The 24,812-nt window shown below is 40.5% G+C and overlaps 1 protein-coding gene across 4 annotated transcripts in view; it reads right to left on the bottom strand.

The window, feature by feature from the left end:
* Positions 1-24,247, bottom strand: part of gna11b (guanine nucleotide binding protein (G protein), alpha 11b (Gq class)) — a 57,043-nt gene extending 32,796 nt beyond the window's left edge. Inside the window, exons 1-2 of one of the 4 annotated variants that reach the window (XM_017697213.2) lie at positions 23,481-24,247; positions 23,140-23,365 (exon numbers count right to left, since the gene is read on the bottom strand). In XM_017697213.2, coding sequence (XP_017552702.1) covers positions 23,140-23,275 — 136 coding nt within the window. In that variant the 5' untranslated portion in view covers positions 23,276-23,365; positions 23,481-24,247. Of the gene's footprint in view, positions 1-23,139; positions 23,460-23,480 lie in introns of those variants that run through there. The other 3 variants (XM_037530997.1, XM_037530996.1, XM_017697212.2) reach the window with 3 other exon arrangements.
* Between the last annotated feature and the right edge of the window lie 565 nt (positions 24,248-24,812).

Raw genomic sequence — 24,812 nt, forward strand, 5'->3', positions numbered from 1 at the left:
CGGATTGTTCAAACGGATAAACTTTATTCATTTTTGCAAATAGTCACTCATTTTGACTTTGATGCCTGCAACACGTTCCAAAGAAGTTGGGACAGGGGCAACAAAAGACTGGGAAAGTTGAGGAATGCTCAAAAAAAAACACCTGTTTGGAACATTCCACAGGTGAACAGGTTATTTGGAAACAGGTGAGTGTCATGATTGGGGCATCCCTGAAAGGCTCAGTCGTTCACAAGCAAGGATGGGGCGAGGTTCACCACTTTGTGAACAACAAATAGTCCAACAGTTTAAGAACAACGTTTCTCAACGTGCAATTGCAAGGAATTTAGGGATTTCATCATCTACAGTCCATAATATCATCAAAAGATTCAGAGAATCTGGAGAAATCTCTGCAAGTAAGCGGCAAGGCAGAAAACCAACGTTGAATGCCCGTGACCTTCGATCCCTCAGGCAGCACTGCATTATAAACCATCATTCTGTAACAGATATTACCACATGGGCTCAGGAACACTTCAGAAAACCACTGTCAGTGAACACAGTTCGTTGCTCCATCTACAAGTGCAAGTTAAAACTCTGCCATGCAAAGTGAAAGCCATATTTCAACACCACCCAGAAACACCGCTGGCTTCTCTGGACCCGAGCTCAACTGAGATGGACTGACGAGTCCACATTTCAAATTGTTTTTGGAAATCATGGACGTCATGTCCTCCAGGCTAAAGAGGAAAATTGTCATTAGCGCAAAGTTCAAAACCCAGCATCTCTGATGGTATGGAGGTGTGTTAGTGCCCATGGCATGGGTAACATGCACATCTGTGAAGGCACCATTAATGCTGAAAGGTACATACAGGTTTTGGAGCAACATATGCTGCCATACAAGCAACGTCTTTTTCAGGGACATCCCTGCTTATTTCAGCAAGACAATGCCAAGCCACATTCTGCACGTGTTAAAACAGCGTGGCTTCGTAGTAAAAGAGTGCAGGTACTAGACTGGCCTGCCTGCAGTCCAGACCTGTCTCCCATTGAAAATGTGTGGCACATTATGAAGCGCAAAATATGACAAGGGAGACTCCGGACTGTTGAGCAACTGAAGTTGTACATCAAGCAAGAATGGGAAAGAATTCCACCTACAAAGCTTCAACAATTAGTGTCCTCTGTTCCCAAATGCTTGAGTGTTGTTAAAAGGAAAGGTGATGTAACACAGTGGTAAACATGCCCCTGTCCCAACTTCTTTGGAACGTGTTGTAGGCATCAAATTCTAAATGAGTGAATATTTGCAAAAAACAAAGTTTATCTGTTTGAACATTAAATATCTTGTCTTTGTAGTGTATTCAATTGAATATAGGTTGAAAAGGATTTGCAAATCATCATTTTTATGTTTTACACAACGTCCCAACTTCATTGGAATTGGGGTTGTACAAATATTTGCACACAACTATATGTAAATGCCTTGGATTTGTGACCTCAATCCAAAACTTCCATTGTTGTAGCATAGTATCCACACATGTACTGTTTGGACTGGGGAACGATTTGTATGGTTTCAAATTTTAGCAAATGTTCAAATACAGCATCAAACTCTTATATAAAAAAAAAAGAGCAGAAAATAAAAACACAAAAATGTGGGCCCATGTATGTATGCATATATATATATATATATATATATATATATATATATATATATATATATATATATATATATATATATACATACACATACACACACACACACACACACACACACTTTGAACTTTTATAATATCAAACTGACCTGATTCCATGACTGTATTAGCCTAGTTTTAGCCTTGACCTCTCCTTGATGCCCTCAGAATAACAGAGATCATTACTGAGCCTTGATAGAATCTGTCCAGCACTAAACAAGTAATGCTACCAAATGCAGTAATACATTCTTTGAGCGATGTCAGTATCTGTCTAACCAAAGTAACACCATACCTCCCAGCCAAAATAGAAAGTCTTTTTCCACTGGGTCCAAATCAGGACGTATTTGTTTTGGATTTTATGTTGTCAAGTAATAACAGGAAAATGAAAGAAGTAATTACACTGTGTGTTTGCCCATGGCAAGGTCCAAACACATAATCCCAGCAATGCTGCATGAAACACCATCAGTTAAAGCACTCCATTATTTCACTTCACCCGGTGGAAACTGAAAATATTGATGCTTTTCTCTTCAAAAAGAAAACTTGGCATAATGCCATGCACTTCATTTCATTAATGTGATCACTTAAATTTTTCAAGATTTGAGACATGTGACCACCAACACACCAAGCCTGCGTGCGTTCCTGTCCAGTGTTAGTATCTTGCACAAATATTCAGATTTATGATGCTAATGAGTATCATAAGTTGCTTCATGGAAAATCAATTGATTACTGTGGCTGGGGAAATCCTGAATGATTCCCTTTTTCCCCTCTGGCGCAATGTGAATGAAAAAGCCCCTGTGACAAAGTTTAGCCTAATTCCTAGAAAACTCCTCCAATGGGGCAACACTGAAGTCAGAGCAGTTATTTGGCCAGAGAACCAGCACAACATCAGGGATTTATCAAAAGGCCCAGGTCTGCTTTAAGTACCAATAACACCCATAATTCATTTTTACATGGTCATTATCCAAACCCTCTTTAGCTCTTAGAATTAAACAGCCTGTTTTCTCTTATTGTGCCTTTAAGACTCTTAAATGATTCATGAGCTCTGCTCTGACTGGCTGCCCTGTGTTTTGCCTTCATGCAAAAAACACAGAGCTGAAACACTCTTTAGAACTTCAGTATGAATTAAGAGAGTTAAACCACCATAGGCTGAATAGGTGGATGTATGTAAATTAGTTGGTTTTATGACATCACAGACATTTTAAACAGGCTGTTCTTGCAGATTCCACAGATGCACTACAGTCTGTACTTGCAGAACTACAAAGTGCACCTATATAGTAAGTGGAGCTGATAAAATGGACAATGTAGAAACAAGGAGGTGGTCATGTTATGCCTGATTGGTGTACAACCACTATGTGTTACAGCTTTGAACTAGAAACATCTGATGTATTCACACTGTAAACTGACAAGACCTGACAGGGGAAAGCCTCTCACCAAATGGGCCTTACCACATTATGCCTTAGCAAGTACAGCAAGTGATTCTTCGCTTGATTTGAAATTTCTGCGCCTTCACTGAGGTAATGAGGACAGCAGAACTGGACTTGCCTCAACCCAAATCTTTGTTTTTGTATATACTCTATGTCCACAAGTTTGTAGACACTGGCTTATTCCATGCTTCTTCTGAACTCATTGTCTTAACAGACAGTTCATCCCTTTTTGCTGCAGTATCAGCCTCTACACTTCTGGGAAGGCTTTCTATGCCAGATGTTGGAACACTGCTGTGAGAATCTGATTGTAGGCACAAGAGCATTAGTGAGGTCTGGTGCTGATGTTGGATGATTAGTTCTGGATCACAAACGCCACTCCAACTCATCCCAAAGGTACTGGACAGAGCTCCAACCTATGGAAAATTCCAGCCTATTCTAGAACTCTTCTGCTCATGTAAAAGGTTGTCTGGACACTTTAGGGTATAGAATATTTCCACTTTTAAAGGATTTGGGCTTTCATTTACATTAGCTGTAGTTTTTCTACCTACTTTACTGTTCCTGCCAGCTTTTATGACCTTAAACAGTTTTAATTTGCCACTCTGGAGTTATGCATGTTGCAGCAACCAACTGAAGTCCACAAAGTGAGCATGAGAACAACAAATTGTTTAAAAAAAAAAAAGAGAGAATATAAACATTTGTATTGGTGATTGAATGCATTAATTAAACAAACCCCTTCAAGTGGAAATTTTGGATAGCTAATTTATATAATTTTGTTTATCGATGATCTGATGTCCATTATTGTTGCTTCAAGCTAACATAAAGCTCTACTATGTAAATTTTGGGGATTTGGAGACCTTTCTGGAAGAAAATGTAATTGCATTCATCGTACACAAAAACATTTGGTAACATTGGTAGGGCTGCAGATCCCTGACCCTGGTGAATCTGTTGAAAGAGAATTGTCAAATCTTGGTGAAGGACATGTTTTTCATCAATATAACATTGTGTGTGTGTGTGTCTGTTTTAATTGCAATAAAAACAGCCCAATAATGGGCAATATTATTATCTATCAAATCAAACCTCAAAAAAAATCCTAAAGCTTAATCTCTAATTACTTACTGTTCCCTATATAGTGCACTATGCGAGTTATGAAATTTTGGCTTTTCTACCCAAATATTCCGCTTCACGTCAAGTATGGAATTGTGTACACATGGCAGAATCCAAAGTGGTTCTCTGTTAGACAGACTGTGCACTATTTAGATGCAGAAGCCATTATTTTAATACCTACATATAGCACTGTGTAATGAGAAGAGAGCCATTTGAGATTCTGCCTAAAACAGTTTGCAGCAGTGTTCCTGACCCGAATACTGTGCAACGATTTACTGAGGGGATTCATTGGGTTCTGCTCGAGAACAGGCGTTTGACTGTTTCTGCTGTAAAACATGAACCTGCAATGTCTGAACACTGGACAACACAGGCTTCTGCGACAAAACGTATGTGCTGCATTTTAAGAATAACTCAACAGTCAGCTTGTTTTTTAAAGGATGCCGTTTATCATTTTTTGCAAATTAACTCTACAAATATACTTCTTATTAAAATCACCCAACAAAGCAAAAAAAAACAAAAAAAAAAAAAACCACACACTCAGTCTATTAAAAGGGGATTTCCATGTTCAAACTCTTTCGCTCTGCTGGAGAAGTTTCATCTGACTGGAACAACAGGTCTTAAAAATCCCATAAAGCATTTAAACCACAGCTGAATGCTCATGCACTGGAAATGAAAGAAAGAAAGAAAGAAAGAAGGAAACCACTGATCACAAATATTTGCTAAGCATTCAAAAAAAAAAGAAAAGAAAAAAAAAAAAAAACAGAAAGCTTACAGGCATTCAGTTGTGCAAAGTGGCAATCCTTTCTTCAGTTGTCATAGCAACATTCCCCCTTTTCTGTTTGTTTTATGGAGGATGTTAAATATGAATTTGATTTCCTTCACTCCCTCTCCCTGTCTGTCTTTCTCTCTCGTTCGCTCTCCCTTTGCCTCTCTCTAGGTGCATGGACTTTTTTTATGGATATTTTATGAATGAACAACAAGACAGATTACTGTCTGTGGGAAAGAGAAAAATCCCTAATGGCCTTTGTAACACATAAAAGACAAGCTTCTTTAGAAATACCCGGAGCTAAAAAATGGCTTGTACTTCAAACTTAGCACTCGTTTTAGGTTCTTGAAATACTGTTGACAGTAAAGACTAAATATTTAATTTTTTTCAGAAATCTCTCCCTTTATAAAACAGAGACTGTCGCTCTATGGTGTTTTTTTCCCCACAGTAATTTCAGTATGTAGGCCCAAAAACTTGCAAATAATAACCTACCTGTTATTATTCTATTCATGCATTTTATGCCATTTTGCTAGATCTATCCTTTTATGCTATAACATATTTTGCACAATATCTCTGCTTTGCCCTTTTTTATATACAATTTAGATAAACATATAAATAAATATAAAGTACAACAGAATTTCTTTCAAACATTTAGCTCCTCTACAGGAAGTTCAATGTTCAAAGCACAAGAGCTGCAATTTCTATTACAGTCAGTGTGAATACTTTTCATTTTAAGAAACCTACTTACACTGAGCTTGTGAACTGCTTTTAGATGAATCTGACTAATCAGAAACAACCAAACTGCGACAACACAACCACTGGCAGGCTGGCACACTGTGTTAAGTGTTCGCGTCTAAAGACAGAAAAAAGTGTATGCTGGTCTTCTTAGCCATAAAAAAGGGCCCATATCTCAGTTTACAGCAAACAATTTATAGAAACAAAAAACAAATCCAGTTTACAGGAAACTTGCAAATAAATAAAAAAACACAGCACTGGTCATAAAAATCACAATTAGATATTTTGCCAAAATCGTTCAGTGCTGCTCTTAACATGTACAAGACCTGATAAACTGCCACCCACCAGATAAACAGTGCTTAAAGCTCAACAACTTTGAGAGAGGAGCTCCACTAAGCTCCTCTCCTGCATAGGATCTGAACAAATCCTCAGTTTATGTCTATCCTTCAACTGCGAGAAGACAACTCTATGAGTCTGAAAGGATGTGTAGCTGTAAAGAAGCTGTTACTTAGAAAAGACCAGAAATAGACAAAAAAAAACTGCTGGCATTCTTGGAGTAACTGACTGACCACGCCAGGGTCCAGACCTCAACATCACTGAATTTGGAATTACTTGGACCGTGGTAACAGCTGGAGGCTTCTTTTTTCTGTTGAAGATGGGTCTTCCGCTTTTTTACCCCCTGAAGCTTGTACATTATGGTCATTTTGACCGGAAATTAAATAAATGCAGGGTGGCTTTTGACTTTGTGTGTCTGTGCATGTGTGTATAGATACATAGCTACACAACAACTACGTAGATTAATACATTTCCACGTGTAATCAGCACACACAGCACCCCCCATTAGTCACACGGCAAACAAAGATGTAAACAGGATAACATAAAACAAATGAAAAAGAACAAGAGTGAAGCTCTTGTTTCAGCACAACTTCCCAGTCCCGGATGTCTCCTCAGACTTCTCCTTCTGTCTGTCTTCCCTCATGCAGCAGCCAAACCCCTCACCAGGCGAGTTGAGTAAAAGTAAATAGAATTATTCAAATGTCTGATTTATTTCGCGTGACCCTGTCACAAGATCCCCCCCTCCCACTTCCAGCTGCCTCCTGTTCTTCCTTCAGTGCTCTTTCCTTAACTCTTTTACGAAATAGGATTGACAGCGTCTCTCTCTGTCTCCCTCCTCAATTCCCTCTGAAATACTGAGCTGTTTAAATGCAACTCTTAATAAAGCTTTCCTATACCAAAAATTCAAGATATTCATAACTCGCATATTTCTCCATTCTATTTTTTGACACGACCTAGAAATAGGAGGGCAGCTATTATAGTGTGTGCCGGGTGCAGCGCACGTCCCATCACTCATGCTTAATTTTTTTTTTCCTTTTCCTTCCACTGCACAACGAAAGCAGGAGAAGGGGAAAACCAATTTTCCAAAAAAAGGACCAAAAGGACAATACATTCAGCTTCTTTTGTCTTTAATAAAGAGGTCTGTCAACAGGAGTGGGTTTAGATGGAAGCACTGAGGAGAGGGGAAATGGAAGCTTTGTGGAGGAACTGCACATCTAGATCAAGCAGCAAAAAAGTTGCACATATGTGCCCCATCAGAAATTTAGGAAGTCACCCCAGGCTACTTCTCAGCATGTGCTCCCTCTCTCCTTTCCAACCGAGTTCTAATATGTGGCATTACAGTACAAAAGCCACAATAGGGTTGATTGTAAGGCTGGACAATATTACAATATTTAGCGCTATGGTCACAAATTATGCCACAATATGCTTTCTGAGCTTACTGCATAAAAGTAGCACACTGAACAACTGTATGTTACATCACAAAGAGAGAATAAGTAGCCCCTTTAATGTGGCACCACTAGGTCTTTTTGCCTTTGCAACTTATCAGATGTCACAAAATGTAAGTACAGTGCATTGTAAAAATTTCATAAAGTATTGTGATGCTGTATTCTGGCCATATCACCTATACCATTTTCCTGTCTCTATGATTAGGCCCCTAAATATGGTAAAAAGTGCAAACACGGGACGCTTCCGACTGACTGTGGTGTAATGTGTAATATATGTATGATATCACATATTAAAATTCCAAGACCACCTTGGACCTCTAAATATAGCAAGAAAGGACAAAAATGGACTGTTAAAAAAAACAAAAAAAAAAAAAACACAGTACCTAAACTCACTGCAATCATTTCTGATATAGACCCCCCTGGACCATTTTGTGACAGCAAGAGAGAGAGAGAGAGAGAGAGAGAGAGAGAGAGAGAGAGAGAGAGAGAGAGAGAGAGAGGGGGGGAGAGGAGTGACCTAAATATTACAAAAGCCTCAATAGAGTTCCAGCACCTTCAATGCTTGGACCCCTAAATACAGACTACAACAAAACAAAAAACTAAGTTAGAGCAACTACAATCCGTAAAAATTCTATTTAATTTAGCAGTGTTTTTCATGGGGTGCTAAGTGACTATTTTAAATTAAGAGGTTTGAATACAGTCCTAAAACTCACTGCAATCATTCACCAATGATCATTATGAGTTTTGAGCATGAGTTAAGACAAAAGCAAGTGAATTCAGAGAAAGTAGTTTGCATTGCTCTCACGAAATGTAGGATACAGCAGCGCCTCGGGCTGCAGCCCTGCACGAGTGGCCTCCATAGTGACAGAGAGTAGCAGCAGTGGAAAGTGTGGGCCAGAAAAATCACTCCAATCTAGGCTACTACTGTCCCTCAAGTCCTGCTGGAGTCTCGAGCAGAGAGCAGGCTGGAACGACACTGCTGTGCATGAGGGGGGGGTAAAGAGGCCAGTGTGTGTGTGTTTGTGTGTGCAGGCTCCCACATACACAAGCTCAGACATACACTGAGCACCACGTGGGCGGACGATGCTTAAAATCTGTGTTGTTGCCGTAGTGACGGGCCTACAACCCCCCTTCCTTAGTGTGTCAGCTTCTGTACAGCTGAGGGGAGGAAAAAAAAGCCTTTGCACCACCTTACGAGAGAGAGAGAGAGAGAGAGAGAGAGAGAGAGAGAGAGAGAGAGAGAGAATGAATATATCTTAAATGATGCAGTAATACAATTAGGCTCCACAGCCCACACACTGCCACCTGACAAGCACTGAACACGCAGCCACTTAAAACACAGCCCGATTACCTCATTCACACAGAGCAGTGGATAGCTACACTTTCTAGCACTACACATAACTTTGAACCATGTGAGCTCTAAGCACGCTTGACGTTTACACTGAGCTGCCTCTTAAACACATGAAAATCAGCCAGACTCAAATTTGCATTGAGGTCTAACCTCACTAAACTGCTTGAGGTTGCCCAATCAGATAAACTACACCATCGATTTGCATGAGACACACTTGTAAAAACAGATGACAATGAAATAAGTCGACGCCACCAAACATTCTTGATTTCAATTCATATATATCGAGGCTTAAATGAAAAAATAATGAGGCTTACATTAAGCTAAATTGCTCTTCCACTGATTTCAGTGGTTCCCCTAGATCGCTTTTTTTAAACCAGCAGGTCATACAAGGCCAAAAAATAACTTGCGTCTATTTCTTCAATAATGTATAATAACAGCGATAACAGTTTCTTAGACTAACATTAAAGACTACTTGGACTGTTAAGTCTATAACAAAGCCCAAATAGATCAGCATTTGACTATTAGGGCTTAAAGAATGCTAAAGGAAAGTGATCACATATCTGCAAACATCCAAGAGGCAGAGCTCTTGCTGGTTTTGGCATCGTAAAATGGCAAAGATGAAACGCCATGCTTGAGTTTTTCTTTCATTAATATCATATTTCAATAAAAACAATGCATCAGTTTGAAATTCTGGGATAAAAGCATACTACAGTTAGATGCTAGTGCCTCTTTACTGGCAAGCAAGTGTTAGCTTGCCAGTTACATTTTAATATCTGTATATTATCATTTCAAAACACTGCATTTTACAACAGAAATCTGTCAGTCTGATGTCTCATGATGCATAGTCAGGGAGCATCAGTGTCACCAACAGAGCAATGGCCACCTGGGAAGGCGGAAGGTAGCGTGTTTTGCCCAAGGTCACAAAACAGGGAGGACCCAGTCAGTCCTGGGATTTGAACCTGTGACCCACCTCTCTTACGATTAGGCTATTTGAATGTTGTAAGGGCAGGTAACCTAAAATCAACTACATGGGCTGCAAGCAATTTGCCCGACCATCTAAACGTCACTCTCTGGGGCTTGTGACATTGCTGCATAAAATATTTTATGTGCGTTGTCTGGAAAGATACAGGATCTCACCGAAAAAAAATAAAAAATAAAAAAATATAGGCGTTATTTATTTTTTTATTTTACCAATTATTTGAAACATGTTGCTGAAGTTAGCTGAGCAGTTTCAGTTCAGTTTAATTACACAGAAGCCTCAACTTGAAATAACTTTTAGCGTTGCTAAGATCGCCACCAAGTGAACATTTATCTTTAAGGACTTTTCTTTTATTGTTTATGTTGGTTTTCCACACTAATGGAGGAAAAAGGATATTTATGTCATTGCATGCTAGAGAATCCCACTCTTGCATCTAGCAGACCATAAGCATTTATAGCAGAAATCAGGTAGAACTGAGTTTTTGTGCAGGACAGTATAACTGATGCCATGACACTTTTACAAGGCATACAAACCTGTAACCGGGCACCTTGGAATATTGTAAATTCTTCTAAAAACCAGAGCAATTGGCTTTGCGTTTCATCATTTCTAACACCTTTAAGAGGATTTCAAAAGGTTCTCGTCTAAAAGGATGTTGAGTTCACCAACACTGCGCTTCAGTTCTCTGGTTTTAAGCCTAAAGACAGTAAAATGTCAGGTCAAACTGTGGCCTAATGATGTAGCTCCATTTCTGAAACATTTACTTTTTACTCCTCTGTTTAGCTCCCTTACTGAGAATATCCTTTTTTAAGCACCTCAGAGTGCCTGGAGGCACTGAAGCTTTAGAGGCTTCACACTTACATAAGAGCACAGGAGTAGATGGCACCAGCCTGGAGAGGACCTGCTTCTTCTACAAGGTAACACACTTGCACAAGCAAACTTGTTATGTGAAAGTCTCACGCCTGTACTGACATAGCCTACTTACATCATCCACAAAAATGTAGGTCTACATTCTCATTTTGCTAGGGTTGAGTAATATTTATTAGGGAAGCACAAATATAATCCTGGTCAAATGTGTTGTGCATCCTCTTCTCTGTGACATCTAAGACTGGATCAGTTTGTGTCCTCAGTCCCAAAACAATCAAGTGCTTTTAAAGGTAAGGGGATGTAACACAGTGGTAAACATGCTTCTGTCCCAACGTATTTGGACCAGGTTGCAAACATCAAATTTGGAATGGGCGTATATTAATAACACAATGAAAGTTCATAAAGTAAAGCATAAAATTGTGTTTTTATAGGGATGCATCAATGTTATTTATTTCAGACTTAGTAGGAGTACATATTTTTAATATTTGCCGATACCATCTCCAATACCATAATTAATTACCTACTTAATTAAGGAGCTGTTAGTGTGAATGAGTGCAATGTACCTTAATGATGAAATAATTCAAATCTAGCTGATTTTCAGTTACATTAGCTACCCACGTTGCACTAGTTACCTTGGATGGAGTAGAAAGTAGTGTTTTGTTAGTAGTTGTTTTGTTCCATGTCAGAAAAGCACCTCTGTACAGATGTAAGTATTATAGTTTTGCTCTCTGCTCTTCATTGTTCTGAGAAACTGTGCTACAGGAGCTGTGCATTGAAATATACACAGTAGGGCAATACAGTATCTCTACATCCTATTTAAGGAAAAGGGAAAAAAAAAAAAAAAAAAAAAAAACACCAGTGTTAACATTTTCGCCTTGTTTTGCTAACTTACATGTCTCCACCTGCATTGGAGAAACAGCTGTAATTGTGTCTGTGTGTGTTTAAAAACGGGCTAAAATCGCCTGGTGCCTGGTGTATGCCTGGCAGATATATGCAGAGGTGGCATTTTTTAAATGGCCAGTGAGTCCAACCACCACAAGGTCAGAAACATTTCTCTGTGCACACAGAACCCTGTTCACTGCCAGCTTGAGTCACAGAGTTTGACAATAAACACAGCAGCATACACTCCACTTACATCACGCAGTATCAGATGTTATCGGATATTAGTATCTGGGCATTGTTATGAGGTTGATTATGAGTAAATGAGCATGGCATCAGGACGGAACCTGTTTTTTTTTTTTTTTTTTAAGTATATTTAATTTGATACAGGTTCAACAGAATTTACTAAAATCACTGCTTTCTGTGTTTATCAGATTTCACATACTGTCCCAACTTTTTGGGAACTGTGTTTGTCACAGACATACATTAATCTATGAACCACCTTTAGAATTTCAACCCGTCTTACTGGATTTTATATATAAATTGTGGTGTGAACTTGTTTCAGAATGCAATAAATAAGTAAATAGATAAATAGACACATAAAAACAAAAACAGTTAGTGTCAAGGGCTAACTATGAAAAACATGATTCCAATATTCCTTTTAGTCTCCCGCAATATGCTCAGCTCATCTTGTCTGCACTAAGCTCCAGTTAGGGACTTAAACTAGGTCTAGAGGTGTCTGGTACCTCTCAGCTAGCACTCTGTATCACTGATTACAGTACTGTTAGACAATCAAATAAACGTCTCAGTAAAATATGGCATTCTCCAAAGGCAAGTGCTACAAACCTGACCCCATAATCCTTCTTCAATATACAGCTGCATTTAACTTTGGGAAAGACTCCACAACCGCATAAATATCTGCAAGTCTGTTTAAAAAAGGTTATTAACAGACCCAGAGAACATTTTATAGATGCATATAACTTTTTATTTCAGAAATGTCCATCACTACCCTGCACCCCGTCGCGTAAGAGTCAGATTCATCACTCTGGATGCCTTGTAGCTTGTAAGAGCTGATGCCAGAGGCGTCTCACAGGAATGCAGTGTTAAGGAGTGATGATTTGTCGAGTGTAAGCATATGGCTCCTATTTGTCTGTATCAACAAGCATCAAACTGATAAAGCATTCGCTGTGAGTGACTAAAGGACACACTGCCCTGGGAGACGCACACAACAGAGCACTGACACAGGAAATACTAAAAACAAACGGCCAAAAACAATTACAGTGATGAAAAAAAAAAAAAGATGTTTCATAATACAGAGCACAGCCTACATGCTAAACTGAGCGAGTGAAAAGCATATAGTAACACACTAACAGAGGGAGTTACTAGGCTAGATCTGGGGCTGCACAATTTGGACAACAGAATTGCAATACAATAAAAACAACATGATGAAACAAGGTTAAAGATTGGGATTCTGGACCAAACTTGTCACTGCTTCATTAAAACACTCAATAGTTTCACCAACGAATGTCTGTCTGGCATTGTTCAGTAGGATGCTCACAGCATTGCAATGAAAAATAGTGGTGGGTTATTAAATATGAATATTACAGAAATTTATGACAGCAGGACTGAAAAAGGCAACAGTTTAATGTGTTTTGGACCAATAATTTAAATATTGTAGAATACTGTTGTAATTCGTGTCCACATGATTTTTCGCACATTCATTGTAATCTTTGGTTAATTTAAAAATGTATACAATCAAAATACTGCACTTAATAATAAGCTTTACAAACAGAACATTGTCTACTTAACTACTTGCATACTATGAACTAAGGGTGGGTGATATGGAAAAGACAGTACATCGCGATACTTAAAGATTTTTTTTACAATACACGATATGTATCAATATACTGAAACAGACATGAAGTGCTAGTAGTCTAAACTGCTAATACAATAATCCTAACTCCACATTTCGTAGACTGTACTGCACTCAATCAAGTTAATATTGTGCCCAACATTAACAGAAGTGATCACAAACTATCATATTGCGCACCCTTACTTAGAACACTGTTTGGAAAGATAAGATTTTCAGTCTGACAAAGACGGTTGAGGTATATGCAAAAACCACAATACAGCAAAACTCTAGTACATGAGATATATTCTGTGACAGAGAGTAAAATGGACAACCTTGTCTAGAAGAAGGGCGCCAACACACCAGTTTGGCAATATTTTTGTTTCCAATCAAATGAAAGCGTTACACATCATCTGTTATCAGTATAATTGAAGTGATCTTAAAAGCTAGGTGGTAAGTATATTAAGATCAGAGCAAATAATACAGGCTAAGGCTCTGCATCACTCAATTGTGATAATTCTGCAGACAAGAATTGTGTCTGTCTAAATCTGATCGTCCAAGCTTAGTTATAAATGCTAATATGTTTCTGGATATGTGAAAGAAAGAGACCCAAAATCTGTAACAGTACTATGAGTAAGTGTTTTGCTCTGCTGGAAAGCAAACACTTGCTACCAGTGACACGGTAAGCAACAGCATTCTGTGTCATCTCAGACATGCAGATGGGGAAAAGAAGCTGGCTGCAGCTCCTGCCCAAAAACCTCCACACTGAAATCTTCTCCAACATTCAACTCCTTTATGGCCTAGTTTGTATTAAAAAATGGATTTGTTAAATGTGTCAAGGATATGAAGAGGCAGAAAAGGGAAGAGCGCAAGTGTGCAACATGGCTGCCGAGTGGAGCCATCTGAGGCCCTGTATGTAAAATTAGCAACACGGTCACCAAGCTGAGCTTCATCAAATCATTGTTTCTAACTCTTTCTTTTTGCTCTCTTGCCAGTAAACTCAAATTACACAACTAACGTCACTAGACATGGCAGCACCTCTGGGGGTTGCACCTGAGCAGCTGTACCAACCTGTCAGAGAACACCCGTGATTTTCAGAGGGGACTCCTTAACCCTCTGACCACTAAAAGGACTTTTGCCGCTTTGCAATTCTATTTACATGCCATTACATAATCACAGTTACCTTCTTATATAACAAATTGCATCTATAGCCTGTATTGACAGATTCTTTTGATAATTAAAAATGCCAAAAGATGATAAACGTGAGTAGTACAGTATGTTTTTTAGCTAATTTAAATGTGTCCTCTTCTACATACAAAAAAAAATGTGATATGTAGAATCTACACTTTCAGCACAATTTCCAGTGACAGTCATTCAAGGTGCTAGGTGCTGGACCTACACTGGGGCAAAGGGATTGCACAGTAATTGTGGCTTTACAGGGACAACTCTTAACCAGACAGCACAGCCACCGAGAGGAGAAAAACAAAGAAGTAGGGAGGACAGGAATAGGAAGAAGACAGATGAAAGTGAAATGTTGAGGGGAAAATAGAGAACAAAAAGTAGGGAAAAAGGACAAAGACAGACAGTGAGACAGAAGAAATAAAAGAGATAGACAGAAAGAGAGTGAGAGAGAGAGAGTCTCATCTATCCCTGCAGGTCTTATTTTTTGTAAGGCTGGAGAGTGGCACCTGTTCTATTTATACAGCCACAGGGGGAGCAGGCAGCCCAAGCCGGGTCATTCAGACACCTTGAAGCATTCGATCAAGGAGAACAGAGAATATGTGTCACAGACACAGAGAGACGAAGAGACGCATCAACAAAAAAACAGAGACATAGAGAGAGAGAGAGAGAGAGCTCTCCTGCTCTAAAATCACTCTACATCCCATATAAATGCATACAACTTCATTACTGACGAAAAGTAGACCAAAGAAAGACACAAACTGTAAACATGACATTCTTGTCAAGAGATGACGGAGCATGATACACTACAGAATACAGTATCCAGACACATCTTCTAAGTAGCGAATTCAGCTACTGCACCCGTTGCTGACACAGGCATTCAATTTGTGCACACACAGCATGTATTATCGCACTACACTGCCAATAAAATGGGTGCAGTCACACCATGCCCAATGCCAAATGTCTGCCCCCCCCCCAGAACTGGGATACAAAAGTAGAACTGCATTTAATGGAGTGATGGACGTCCTTTCACAATCTTTAAGATGAGCTGGAATGGCGTTTGTGATCCAGAACTAATCATTAACATCATTACCTGACCTCATGATTGCTTTTGCAGCTGAATACAATTCAATTCTCACAGCAATGTACCAACTACTGTACAGCCTTCCCAGAAATGTAGAGGGGGAAAAAAACCCTATTAATATTCTTCATTTCAGAAGAACCAAAGGATGAGGAAGCGTCTACAAACTTTTAGACATATATAGACATGTATGTTTACGAACTTCTAACAAAGGTTTTTTATAACATGTCTACAGAGGATCCAATTAACTGATGCTTTTGTTTGTTTCTCTCCTGGTGATTCTCTTGCAGCAAGTTTTATTCCAGCTCTAATCAGATCTATCCGATTCCTCACATTCAGATGCTCCTGAAGGCTTGATGAGCTGAATCATGCGTGTTATGAGTTTGTAAAGTTGTAAAGTAGGGATGCACAACTCTGATCCTGGGGGGACAGTGTGCAGCACAGTCGGGTGTCTTTTCTGCTAAAGTAGACCTGATTTGACTCATCTGTTAATTGCCAGGTTTAATGGGTGTGTTTGAGCAGCAGAATTGTGCTGTGCTGGACAATGGTGCCCAGGACTGGACCTGTACATCCCTGCTGTAAAGGATTAAAAAACTGGTCAATTTGAGTAAACTGACTCAGTTTTAGTTTTGAAACTATGGGAATAAAACCATGGGCGAAATGGTATTCAGTGCTTCAGTGAGACAGAGACAAAAACATGCTGCTCCAGTATCTCACATCTGATCTGGTGCATCTGTAGCGAGCGAGCGGCAGGAATTTGGCCCACGAGCGTACAACTTCCATCTCGTCCTCTTTGTCCATATTCATCCATCTGTCTCCACATAACCCCATTTAGCTCTGGGCACATACCTTCTGTCCCAAAGTTCACACTTGCAGTGTGGTGTACTTGTATGCACGTGCATGTGTTTTCCTGTAAGTATCCAAATGTGTGCCATTTGTCAAATGTGTAAATGCAGAGCACACAAGGCCAGACTTTCCTTCTCTACACATGTGTAGAGCATGGCAAGCCCAGGTGCTGTCTACAGGTGATATGCACTAAGGATGGACCAATATGGAGTTTTTGGGCTAATAATGTAGAAGCATGTTTTTATATATAATTTTTTTTTTTTTTACATTCACTGCAAGTTTTGCGATTTTCACTCGTAAAAATGTCATGACACATGAATCTACTAGAATCTCAAATTTTACCAGTTTACCAGTAAATGTTACCAGAATGTTTAGTCATTAGAGCAACAATTATGAGCTGGATTAGGTCTGGGACAGTGTGGAAATGGCTGGCAGAGATTTCACTGAAAGCCTAGGTCGCTCAGATAGTGCAGATTGAATAAATTAATTATCCATAATGGTGAGAAACTACAGAGAACCAGGGTTGGGAAGGTTACTTTAAATGTATTCTACTACAGATCACTGAATACTTCTTTAAAAAAAAAAAAAAAAAAAAATTCAAACTGTAACCTAATCCAAAAGGTTACTATATTAAATTAATGGAATCACAAGAAACGCAGTCTTGTGACACACAATGATAGAACATAGATGACAAATATTACCAGTCAATGACACGTTTAGGCAGACCAGTGGACCCAACCAAAGCCAAGAGAACACACCCCACACCAGTATGGAACTATTACCAGCATGCACAGTGCCTTGTTGACAACTGGGCTCCATGGCTTCAAGGGGTTTGTTCCACACACGAACCCTACAATCCACCCAAAACAATTGGTACTGTGACTCATTGGACCACGCCACATGTCGCCAGTCCTCTAGGATCCAGTTATCAACCTCACCAGCTCAGGTGAGTCACTGTGTCTGGTGTCACAGAGTTAACAGAGACTCTCTGGTGGGTGTTCTGCTCCATATCCCATGGAAGCTAAAGAACACTGCACTGACCTGCGGGATATGCATGTGGGGTCTTCTGCTTTGAATGTGGATGTAATTTCTGCCAGTCACTTGTCTGTTCGCAGACAATTTTAGCCAGACGCCGCTGGTCATGATCGTTAAGCACCAATGGGCGGCCACCGTGCGTGGTAATGCCTTCTAGGATTTATTTCCATTACACATGTGACACTATGGAGTGAGGAACATTAAATGCCCGCACAACTTCGAAATGGAACGTCCAAGCCGTCTGGCAGCCACTATCATGCCTTGCTCGAACTCCGATAATTCACGCCACCTTGTCATGAGTATGCTGGCCAGATAATACTTCATAACTTATACAGGTGTGGGCATTCCCAAGCCATCTCCTGAGATAAAGGCACTTTATAAATCAAATTACATACTGCTATCCCATGACTTTTGGTGCATCAGTGTATCGGCCAATGCAGACACAAACATTTATATAAGGAAATTGGTATTAGATCAACTTAGATTAGCATTACAGATAAATGTTGTTTATTTCTGAAGGGTTACAAATACAGTAAAATTAATAAAATAATGCAGAGAACCCAGCAAAGTGATACAATATCACCTAAACAATATGCTTTTCTGGAGTACAATAAATATATCATCAAATATTGGTTTGAATCATCAGTCAAATCTAAATATATGCAAATTTTTTTAGACAAATGTCTGCTGATATGGATATAATTCTGAAATCATTGTGCATTCCTGTGATTAGTTGCAAATGGTAAACAAATGATAATTCTCTCCCTTCATTTGCAATGCATCATTCAAAATATATAACAGGAAGAAGTATACATTTGTTACATGGCGGCAAGGGACAACTTCAGTTTTAACAGAACGGGATCTAGTGTATCAATAAAAGCAGCAATACAGAAGATATACTTTTATTAAACCTTTAATGATCCTACAATCGGCATTAGTCCACAAGAGTGACAAGTGTAAAAATAATAGCAGAACCTACTCGATTAAAAATGGGACTACCATAAAAAACACCACATAACCAAGGCTATCCACAGCAAATCCAGCTATAAGAGGCAAATGTCTGCTGATATAGATATGATTCTGAAATCACTGTGCATCCTTGCTCTTTCTGTCAGAGGATGTTCAAAAAGGATCAAATTTCGCCATCACTCATGGCAGCGTAATGTGAGTTTCAGATGTCAGGTGAGTTTGTAACCCATTCACACAAAACCAGCAGAAGGAGCAATGATGGGAGACACTCCTTTGGCACTAGATTAGGCCAGTGGCATAGCTGTCAAAAGCAGGCCATCACAGCACTGTATTCATGACCACATTGCCTTATTTGATCATAACGGATATAGGAGGTGAACTGCATAGGCCCTGAGCTCCGACTCCCATTAGGCTCCGCAGCCGGCCAGCCACAATCGAAAACAATCTCGACAGGCCCATTACAGTGCACACACCTGACGCAAACAGCGCCTGAGTGTTTCGTCACCTCCGCAATGAAAAGTCCAAAGTCCAGAAATCTTGTTTGCACTGCCAACGGAGACCGTCTTAAGGCTTTGAAGTGGGAGGTGCTGGCGGAACTCGCCCTTTTTCTGCTGATCTGCAAACAGCTAAACTTTTTTTTCCCATCACTGATGCAAGTTAAGGTTTGGGTGTCTAATTGCTGATCCTAGGTTAGGGCAAAAGAAAAAAGGACTGCCAAACCCACTTGAATGAACATAACATCGACAAATATTTCAGAATTGAAAGTGAAAGTGTCTCTGGATGCTAGGGTCCCTCCTGAAAGTATTATGGAACCACCAAACTAGACTCCAAAAACACAATCTTCAGTAGGTTGGCAACTGCCAGGAACTGCATGCCAATTCCACCAGGCTGCCTGCAAAATTCATTCATAAAACAAGAGCCAAGCTGTTTTTAAACATACACACAGCTAAATGATAAGTGGCTGTTCATAATGTGTTCCAAACACCGGCTACATTTCAGTTATGTGGGCCATCATAATTTGTGAGTAAATTATTGGTAGATATGCAAAAGTTGTACCTAGAACTGAGGTCCCTACATGCGTTGTCTACACTGTAATAAATAAAGCAGGAAGTTGGCAACAGTGTGAGCACTAAAACCCTAAACCCATCTTGACCCTTAGGAATGCAATGTGTCACTCATAAAATAGGGCTACATAACATATTTATTAACTAATACCACAATGCTGGCCTTTGCATTAGCAATATATTGTTCCCTGGCCAAACACAGTTCCTGATGAGTGCTTATTGGTGTTCGGATGGGTCAAGCCATTCCTGTCAGTCAACACATGTAAATAATTTTAGTAAGAATAATGCAGGACCATTTTTAACCACAACATATTCATTTTTTACCAACATTTTTGATAAAGCTTGAAAAGGATAATGGCCTTTGTTTCCTTTTGATGGATGAGATCTCTGCCATGTGATAGCAGAATCAAGCCTTCATCAGATCTCACCCAAACAGGGAATATTTCATTTCAAAGAAAACATGCAGACTGGGCTATGTTTTGACCAAGTACAGTCAATGGTAAGGTTCGTCAAGCCAGGCTCTTCCACAGCCTGATAAGGCCTTGGGAGCGGGCCGAGGGCAGCGGCAAGATTCTTTGCTCTAGGGAAAGGCGTGGAGTGATGGGCATGGAGGGCAGTGAGGCGGGCAGAAATGAACACCGTTGGCAGCTAGTCAAGCCCCCACTCTGCTAAAGCATGGGAGAACTGGTCACAGCGTTCCCCACTTGTATTCGGGCGAAGTTAAAGATGAGGCACAGCTTTAAGTGATGCTTGTGTACACAATTTTGCTTGTAGTCAATCAGCCAACATAGGTTTAGTTTTTGCTTCTTTATATTGCTGGAGCAGCCAAAAAGAATAGCAGGAGACATTTTGAAGTCTGAATTTTGCCCAAAGATTTGTCCATCTCTTTATAGGACAGAATGACACAATTAAAGAGGCTGTGATCTGTGCAAAAAGGGTTTACTGGGCCCATGCAAACCAATTTTTGCGTTAATGCTAACTTTGTTACTTCTTTTAATATTGGGCTTATAAATAAATAAAAACAGACACTTCAAAATATAAACTTCAATTCAAAGAAAAAGTACACTTCTGAACCATCATGTGAAGTTACTCAACAACTTTTGTAGAATTTAAATACACCACACATTTTAGTTGACACTATTTTATGACTCTATTAGTAAAACGATCCTTCTAAATGACCAAACATTGTGCTCCCGTTTGACTGACAATGTATGCTACTTTAATATGCAATTTTACCAAAGTGTAGCCAGGAAGCCAGTCAAAGAACAGACCTGCGCATGCAGTGTCCCTGGGATCTGTGATCAAATCCTCGTACTTGATGAGATAACAATGTATGGTCATAAAAACAATGGACTAGCAAAACAACTCAACTATGTGCATCAGTTACACTGCCACCTACTCTTTTGACTAATCAGCACCTACTGGGCCATCGTTGGTAGCGCAGAGTTGGATGAATAGCCATTTACTGACCACAATTTAGTCAATACATAAAAAGGATTTGATGTTCACTTATTATGTGGAAGATGTAGGCCAACGTCTCTTACATAACCCTCAAACAGGTACAGGGCAGCTAATTCTGGCTGATAACATAGTGATAATTCTCATGCCAGTTCGCTATTCTGCTTGGTGAGGGACAGTACTGGACTAGTGCCGCACAGCTGTGGAGTCTACCTTGGAAGCAAAGACTTGTTTCACAAAGCCTATTAAGGATGTGGATAATCCAGACTAGCAGAGACTTATCCAGGGTTATGCTGACAGTTTTAACTCATTTAGGATTGGCCATTAGTAGGATGGCTGAGCACCAACCAGCTTACTTTCTCATTTCTGCTTGATTGAGCTGAGGAAGGGAATGGAAAAAGAAATGCTACAGTTAATGAAGGAGAGAAAAAAAAGAAGTAACACAATTACTAATAAGAAATGATGAGAAAAGAAATGAGCTAATAGACTTAAAGAACAAGACTAAGTAATGGAAACATGAATAGATCCACAAACAATATATGACCATAGAGAGTTTCTTAATAACGTAACATTTACATTGCTTACATAACTAGATGCACTTCACAGTCCACAAAAGGGAAATGTCCCTGTATATCTGGTATTAAGCAGTTAACCACATCTCCCATTACTGTCTTTTACCCTCTTCTTTCGCATTCTCCATCTAGGCACTTATCACCAAACATCGATTCCTATTTTAATGTACCAAGCTTTGTGGTTGGGAGCGGAAAGGAGGTCCTGCTAATAGGAAATGAATGCAGAGTGTGTCCGTGTGAGATATCACTAACAAACTCACCAAGTCATAGAACAAATACATCCGGCTCTTGAGACAAACCTCCCAGGCTTGATAAAGCACCCATTTTTCTTTCCTTAAGGATATCCAGAGCAGGGTGTACAGTTCGCTCTTATGAGTACTGCTGTATCACCAGGCTTGGCCTTCGTTTTAAAATAATGCAGTCTATTAAGAGGCAGTATGGAAGTGAGTGATGACCTCAAATTGTCTGGTGTGCTGGTGTGGACTGCAGCCACAGCCTAAATCTGACAAACATCAACAACACCAGTCACTCATCGCTGACAGAATGGTGTGAACACCCATAGGATGTGAATGTTATGAAATAGATGGTTTGATGAAATAATTCTGAACTAAATGACTTGCACTGCATCACACTGAGAAAGAGCACGATCATTTAACGAACCTAAATATGTCACTTGTCAACTAATGGGAGGGGAATACGGGGAAGCCTTAATGTTAATCACAACACAAAAGAAAGCAGTTTTAACTCTGTAACTTATCAAAAGACCAGCTTGGGTGAAATCCATCCTGAAGCGCATGCACAGCCAAAGATTTCTCCACTGATCCTTCGCCTTTGTACAATCCCTGCCTACTGCAGGCAATAAAAACGCATTAAAATCACAGCTACACAACACATAGTGCCTACACTTTTCCGATCTCCAAACGGAGAGAAAACATGCTAGACGATTAAGATTGTTTTAGACAATGACTTGGAGATAATCTAGACGATCTATAGATGGCATGCTGGCTGGGAATCGTCGTCCGCATTAATGTCAGCTAGCTTGATAGCCTTTGCCCAGCTGCTGGAAAAAAAAACAATATGTTTTCAAGACCTAGGCTACGTTAGCATGCCAGCAAGACTGCCAGTTATTTGTACCATTTCTCCGACGCCAGTCAAGACATAAACAGTGAACACACTTCGATATAAATCTCTATCTAATAAGTTCATTCAGATTTCTGTGGTGCCTTAACTCACGGCCCTCTCCGTGTCGGCCCACAAATGCTAGCTAGCTTCCTTGCTAGGGGTTAGCACGATGGCTACCCGCTAAATTAATCTGGCCACAGACGTCGGGTTAGCAAACTAGCCGTATAAAACATGACATTAGAGCATAACCATTAGCTGTCTGCATAACCAGGTCGCAAGAGCAAGTCTGGCCGTGGAAAATGTCCGCTTTGCTACGCTTTCATTGATTTGGGCGCAAAGCTCTCAGCGCGTTAGAGCAGCAGCTAGCGGTTAAACCTGGGTCAAACCTGTTGGGTGGCTAAAATGTTAACATGTTAACGACGGACCCACCAAGAAGGAGCAGCTTTAATTCCTTCCTCGCGTCTCGCTTGTCTCGGCGAAGCTGCTTGTCGATCTCGGCGTTGATCCGTTTCGACTCCTTCGCCTCTTCGCTCAGGCAGCAAGCCATCATAGAGTCTAAAGTCATCCCCCCTACTTTTGAAGCCCGGCCTCGTCGGGACTGGACGCGGATCTGCGGAATACGGTCGTGGGAAAACCAAGAGAAAATCCTCAGTCCCTGTTGAAAATAGTAGGGGCAAAAAGAGGCGAATTGAAGGGGACTGGAAGGGAGATGGGGGAGGAGGAGGGGGGCTGGTGGTGGGGAGCCAGGCGATCAAGTAGTCTCCTCTCACCGGGAAAGGTCTCCGTCCTCGGCCGCTAGGATCTCGGCTCACAGTCGCGGAGGAAACGGAGGGGCTGAAGGAGGAGGGGAAGCGGCGTGGAAGCGGAGGCGGCGGCGGTGAAGAAGAAGGAGGAGGTGGTGGTGGTGGTGGTGGTGGAGGAGGAGGAGGAGGAGGAGGAGGCGGCCCTGAGCCTTCGCTGGCTACGCCGTCTGGGAGTGTTGGTTTCTTGCGAATGATAGAAAAATCCAGGGCAGAAAAACTATCGTGCTGTACGTGTGACACTCCCCCAGCGCCTCGACTCGCTCGCCGTCTTCAGTGCTTCACTAGTAGCGCCCGGGAAAGCGGGGCAGCAGGCTGGACAGACAGGCGCGACATCCGTGAGCGCTTCGATTTCGCCAGCCCCCTTTCTCTCTCTCCCTCTCTCTCTCTGTCTCTCCACCCTGCTAATGGTGAAGCGATGACCTGCAAAAGGAAAAAAAAACCCAGTCGCTGCAGCGCCTGATCAGTGAACAAAGACTCGATCCTTAGCCCACCATATGAATTAGCACTTAGCAACGAGTCAGGTCCGAAAGCACACAGAGGCTTTGGAAGAAACAGATAAAGGACAGCCTATTACAGTTATGCTACATTCAGCACATGGCAGCTTCTCTCCCTACAGCTGCAGCCCAAATGTACTGAAAGGTCCTAAACATCCACAGTGACTCAATCAGTGACTAACGCAGATTTCAGATAAGCTGATCTTCAAATCATTATTTCTTGGTAATACTGACAACATATGATGTACAGATCATAGAGCCAGCACAAAGTCAAGTGCACGCCTTTTCTTAAAGTCTTGGATTATATGCTTAAACTGCCACTCTGGCATGTGTTTCTCAGAGTGCTCCCAGTAAAGGCACAGTTTAGCTGTGCAGAGGTGTGGTCTACAGGTGGGTTTCAGGTTTGAGGATGAGGCACTTCACAACAGTAAGGAATAGTAGCATCACTCTTCTGTAGACCTCCAAGTCTGTGTCATTTTGCCCGAATAAGGCATAACGGAGTCCTCTGAATTATAAGGTCATTAAAGAGTCAAAATACCAATGATGCTGCATACAGTGTAAAAGCAAGCTGTGTATTGAACAGACATTGCATGAAAGTATGTCTAATACTATACTTTAAGACAATTACATAACACCAGTGACTTAAATAGCAGGCTACTTCTACCAAAGTAACTTGACAGGTTATTGTGCTTGACAAACGACGTAGTGTCTTTTGGTGAGGATGACAGTCGAACAATGTCAATGCACAGGAGTACTGGACGAAGCAGTGCCAACTCCTTAAAAACCTAGTCATTCAGAAGACCTA

The sequence above is a fragment of the Pygocentrus nattereri genome, chromosome 19 (genome assembly GCF_015220715.1).
Source record: "Pygocentrus nattereri isolate fPygNat1 chromosome 19, fPygNat1.pri, whole genome shotgun sequence".
In the NCBI taxonomy this organism is placed as follows: Eukaryota; Metazoa; Chordata; class Actinopteri; order Characiformes; family Serrasalmidae; genus Pygocentrus; species Pygocentrus nattereri.